We start from the raw sequence: 5,259 nt of genomic DNA, 5'->3' as shown, positions 1-5,259 counted from the left end.
TGACAATGACCCAAAACACGCAGCCAGGGCAACTAAGGAGTGGCTCCGTAAGAAGCATCTCAAGGTCCTGGAGTGGCCTCGCCAGTCTCCAGACCTGAACCCAATAGAAAATCTTTGGAGTGAGCTGAAAGTCCGTATTGCCCAGCGACAGCCCCGAAACCTGAAGGATCTGGAGAAGGTCTGTATGGAGGAGTGGGCCAAAATCCCTGTTGCAGTGTGTGCAAACCTGGTCAAGAACTACAGGAAAAGTATGGTCTCTGTAAATGCAAACAAATGTTTCTGTACCAAATATTAAGTTCTGCTTTTCTGATGTATCAAATACTTATGTCACGCAATAAAATGCAAATTAATTACTTAAAAATCATACAATGTGATTTTATGGATTTTTGTTTTAGATTCTGTTTCTCACAGTTGAAGTGTACCTATGATAAAAATGACAGACCTCTACATGCATTGTAAGTAGGAAACACTGCTGATATTGCAGGTTATCAAATACTTGTTCTCCCCACTGTATATTTGACTATCAATCTGATCAAAATTATCAATCACCAATAAATGTTGACTACAGTGCTTGAGAGCAAGGCCATACACATAGTTAAAAAACATATATAATAATTATTAGCTTCATGCTAACATTTCAGAGAGGTTACAGGTTATAGTGGCAAATGTATCAGTGGCCATGCTTATACAGTATCGTTCACCCTGTCATCTTCAATTTGGTTAGTCAGAGCTCATCTATGTCCCCACCCCTGATTCAAGGGAGGCTAGCTTTGCTGACCAGACAATGGCCTGGATTCCAATTGGAAAGGCCTGTTTAATAGGACAGGTGAGGGATTAGTGCTAAGACTCTCCCGATGTCCAACATTGTCCAAATCCATTGTGTCTCACCTACCTAAGCATGGGCACACAAATGCTAGAACAGGACTGAAGGGTCACCTGGACTTTCGTTACTAACGTTTTGGGGGAATCAAGTGGGTGAACTTTGACACACCACCACTAACGAATCCAGGAGATACTAATTAAGATACAACGTTACAGTAATTTGTGGCTTTTATTTCTCCCCACAGATTTTGTTCACTAAACCATTTTGGTCTGATTATTCCTTATTTTCTTTTGGATTACAAACCCATCTTTCTCCTACAAGAATCCTCTAACCATCTCTCCTTTGGAAAAACAATCATCGAATCAACTTCAATTAAAACGGAATTCTACCTGTTGCACTTCAAGTTTTTCCAGACTTACTCCTCTTCACCTTTGACCTTACCCACCCTTTCCATGACGCCTCTCAGATCATTCCAGTAGTCAGTCGCTGTACTCTCCTCCTTCCCCACAGATCCCACTCATCATCCCTTCATCACCACATTCCTAATTTATTTCTCCCAGTAACCCTCGGAGCCTCCGTGGGCTCCCACCACCTCCATGGTGCTGATGAAGATGAAGTTCCCTTTTGAGAAGAGGGTGAAGCTGGCCCAGGGGCTGTGGCTGCTCTCCTGGATGGCCACACTCGCTGGAGCGTTCACCTTCACCCTGGGCTGCTTCCTCAAGACCGAACTCCGCAGGAGGGCAGAGGTAGGCTACTGCAATGCTCTACAGCTTTACACTACGCTCTTAAATGTTTCACTATCTAGAAACGAAATGGGTTATTCGGCTGTCCTCATAGAAACCCCTTTGAAAACCATTTTTGGTTCCAGGTAGAAGCCTATTGGGTTTGATGTAGAAGCCTTTCCCCAGAGGGTTCCACATGAAACCCAAAATAATTCTACCTGGAACCAAAAAGGGTTTTCCTTTGGGGACAGTCAAATAACCCTTTTGGAACCCTTTTTTCTAAGTGCGTACAACGCCACTAGGGTTCTTCCAATACAATGCATATGACTTATCCAGAAGCTTAACTTTCTCAGGGTGTATTCAGTGAAGTTCTACAGTATGCCTGAATCAAAGAGTGATACTTGTAAACTTCTGGTCATAAACTGCACGAAAAGCATGAGGGTGAATAGGGGGAGTAAATCAATACACCTTATTTTAGTGCATTGTAGCTTAAATTAAGAGTACATTTTTTGAGTGTTTCTAGATGACAATGAAATGCATTGGAGTGTTGAAGATAACATCTCATGTAGAATTCAGGAGCGTTTGAGAATGCTCTCGTGAGTGGGATTGGGATGAGGTATCTATAGATCTGTTGGATAGGTGGTTAGATGTGAACGTTATGAACAAGGGGAAACTGTCCCTGGTCTGAACATACCGGTGATAAGCTCATAATAGGGATAAGATGAGCTGACCAACAGAATGTGGAGTGACTGAGTGATTGACAGTTTTATTATGATCCTATTCATCATCTATCTCTTGAGATTACAGTATTTGGAATAATATACTGTCAATTATTGCACTTGTTGAGTACATCAACAGAAACAAAATTCCTCTCAATGCAGCCTTTTTGCAGAAAATATTTATGTTCAATTTCAGTAAAAATAAAAACAACCTAATTGATTTCCTCCATTATACAATATAGCCTTCAGTTATGTTCCCCACTGTAAACCATGAGATTATTCACTGACCTTTACATGTTCACTTTTCCTTAAATATGGGATCAATGGGTTGACAGCCTAACATATCAGTTTATACTGTATAGTTTGCTGCATCACTGATGCATGAGGTTCTTCTGCCTACAGGTAATGGACAACACAGAGATCCATGCTGTGCCCAACACCCTGATGATAGTGGGTCTGGCCTCTCTGGGTATCAACTACTTCGCAGGCCGTATGTGCCAGGATGCGCTGGATGCCGGACGCTTTCCCCGCTGGAAAACCTTCATGCAACCCTACTGGGGTGTTTCCCTCCTCTTCACCCTGCTCATGTTGATGGCTGTGATCATGAGCTATGCCATGAAGGGGAACCTGGAATCCTCCCTAAAGATCGGCCTGAAGAACGGCATCCGCTTCTACAAGGACACAGATACCCCCGGCCGCTGCTTCCAGAAGCAGACCATTGACCGCCTGCAGATGGAGTTCCGTTGCTGCGGAAACACCGACTTCAAGGACTGGTTCGAGGTCCAGTGGATCAGCAACCGCTACCTAGACTTTAGCTCTAAGGAAGTGAAGGAGTGAGTATTAGAGGACTGGGAGCAGTCTGACAGTCTTTGGTAAAGGAAGAATCCCATGTCAGATTATCATTTAAATAAATCATTAAGGTTATAGGAAATGAGATGGTTGAGGTAATACAAAGGCATGATGTAGACCGTTTATTCTCTATTTACTACCCTTCCTTCCTCTCTTCTTCTTTAGCCGTGTTAAGAGCAATGTGGATGGGCGTTACCTGTTTGATGGGGTCCCTTTCAGCTGCTGCAACCCCAGTTCCCCAAGACCCTGCATCCAGGACCGCCTCACCAACAACTCAGCCCACTACAGCTATGAGCACCAGACCGAGGAGCTCAACATCTACATCCGCGGCTGCAGGGAAGCTCTAGTCAACTACTACATGGGCCTGATGAACACTATTGGTGCTGGGGTCCTGTCTGTCTTCCTGCTGCAGGTACTGTGCAGATATACAGTACATATCAACCTATACACCTAAAAGTGAGCTAATGTCCTGTGTGACAATCAGAAGGCACCCGGTCTCCTGTGAGTGGCCACAATTATACTTGTAGCTCGCTGTTGAGTAGTAATACAGTATATCCAACATCCTCCTGTATAACCTTTCTCCCTTCTCTTCCCTCTCCTATCCTTCCCCTCCAGTCATCTGTGCTGGTAAGTCTGCGGTACCTGCAGACAACCATGGAAGCGTTGGCAGGGCAGGAGAACACTGAGATTGAGACTGAGGGCTACCTGCTGGAGAAAGGGGTGAAGGAGACAATCATGGAGTATGTGACTCCTGTGCTGGTTTTCCTTCAGCTGAACGAGGTGGGCAGTGAAGACACTGAAGCTTAGACGACCCCCGCCAGATAAAGTGGAGAAATCTAAATGTTTCAGACAGGGTGGTGTAGGGGACAAACGTGGCATTTTATTGGGTGATAAATAATCTATCTAGACACTGATCCATTAATCTGGTATTTCTTTGACATCACAATCCATTTTAATGCTGATATATTTATGTGTTTAATGTTTTACCCCTAAATGCAGTGTTTCCCAAACTCGGTCCTGGGGACCCCAAGGGGTGCACGTTTTGATTTTTGCCCTAGCACTACACAGCTGATTCAAATAATGAACTCATTATCAAGCTTTGATTCTTTGAATTAGCTGTGGAGTGCTAGGGCAAAGAGTTTGAGAAATTCTGCCTAAACGAGTGACATGAATGTTGTAATCTATTTCAGTCACCTAAGGGCTAATTATATTTTTGTATCAGTTGTCCGGGGACAATGCACCCCAGTCTTAGGTATCCATGTCTGCACTAACACACACACACACACACACACACACACACACACACACACACACACACACACACACACACACACACACACACACACACACACACACACACACACACACACACACACACACACACAAACAAAATAGAGGCTCACATTAACCTCACCCCAAACCCAAGCCCTCCACAATTCTCCATGATTAAATAGGGTTTTTGATGTTTAATCAATTACATATACTCCCCAAAGGAGAAATAAAAAACACATTATTGTAATTTTGTATTTTATAACTCGGGGTTGCTATGCATGGTTATTTCCACCTCACCAATGCAGTGTTCTCTCAGTTAATACCATAACAATATTATGGTTGACACTTAATGCAAATATATCTCCAATTACTAAGGGATAGAATTATATGAACATTTTACATTTTGGGGAAAATTTTAAAAAGCACATGTTACATTTTGAGTAAAAGACTAACAGCAATGTAAAGCTGACTGTAGAAAGATTCAATGCTCTGCTATGTAACCCTCAGCAATATGACAAACACAGCACTTTATTACAGAGCTATTATGACAGAGAATTATTAAAGGTTCAAGTTTTTAATTGATTTGTGGAGTTCTGTCATTTTGTCTGTCTTTGTTTTGACCAGCTTTCCTTTCCCTACCATTTCCACCTTTTGACCCCCGCCCACCCACACTTTGCTCCCACATTTTATTTTTCTCATATTCTCTTTCGACCAGTAACTATCTAAGGGTGCGTTCGTAAATTCATCAGTTTTTCTGTGCTCCGTAAGTGTCAGTCAGTGGGAGGAAGAGAATTATGAAGATGATGATTGATGTCATTAATGCAATGAAAGCTGTGAGTAGGGCTATGTCTGTGACCTCTGTCCTGACACCTTT

At 42.8% G+C, this 5,259-nt stretch overlaps 1 protein-coding gene across 1 annotated transcript; it reads left to right on the top strand.

Moving 5' to 3' along the window:
• The first annotated feature begins 1,419 nt into the window (after window positions 1-1,419).
• Window positions 1,420-3,920, top strand: LOC135543893 (RDS/peripherin-like protein xRDS35). The gene is made up of 4 exons (XM_064971205.1): window positions 1,420-1,569; window positions 2,667-3,097; window positions 3,279-3,525; window positions 3,729-3,920. Exons 1-4 carry the CDS (start codon window positions 1,420-1,422, stop codon window positions 3,918-3,920), a joined length of 1,020 nt encoding a protein of 339 aa, XP_064827277.1.
• The last annotated feature ends 1,339 nt before the right edge of the window (window positions 3,921-5,259 follow it).

Source organism: Oncorhynchus masou, chromosome 8 (genome assembly GCF_036934945.1).
Source record: "Oncorhynchus masou masou isolate Uvic2021 chromosome 8, UVic_Omas_1.1, whole genome shotgun sequence".
Classification (NCBI taxonomy): domain Eukaryota; kingdom Metazoa; phylum Chordata; class Actinopteri; order Salmoniformes; family Salmonidae; genus Oncorhynchus; species Oncorhynchus masou.
Note: the sequence above shows the minus strand (reverse complement) of the source record. Positions and strands in the feature narration are given on the sequence as shown.

What these genes read in the sequence shown, in the direction of transcription:
- LOC135543893 (XM_064971205.1), top strand. Translation starts at nt 1,420, where the DNA reads ATGGTGCTGATGAAGATGAAGTTCCCTTTTGAGAAGAGGGTGAAGCTG. An exon ending in AACTCCGCAGGAGGGCAGAG is followed by an intron (nt 1,570 to 2,666) that starts GTAGGCTACTGC and finishes TTCTGCCTACAG; the next exon opens with GTAATGGACAACACAGAGAT. An exon ending in AGCTCTAAGGAAGTGAAGGA is followed by an intron (nt 3,098 to 3,278) that starts GTGAGTATTAGA and finishes CTTCTTCTTTAG; the next exon opens with CCGTGTTAAGAGCAATGTGG.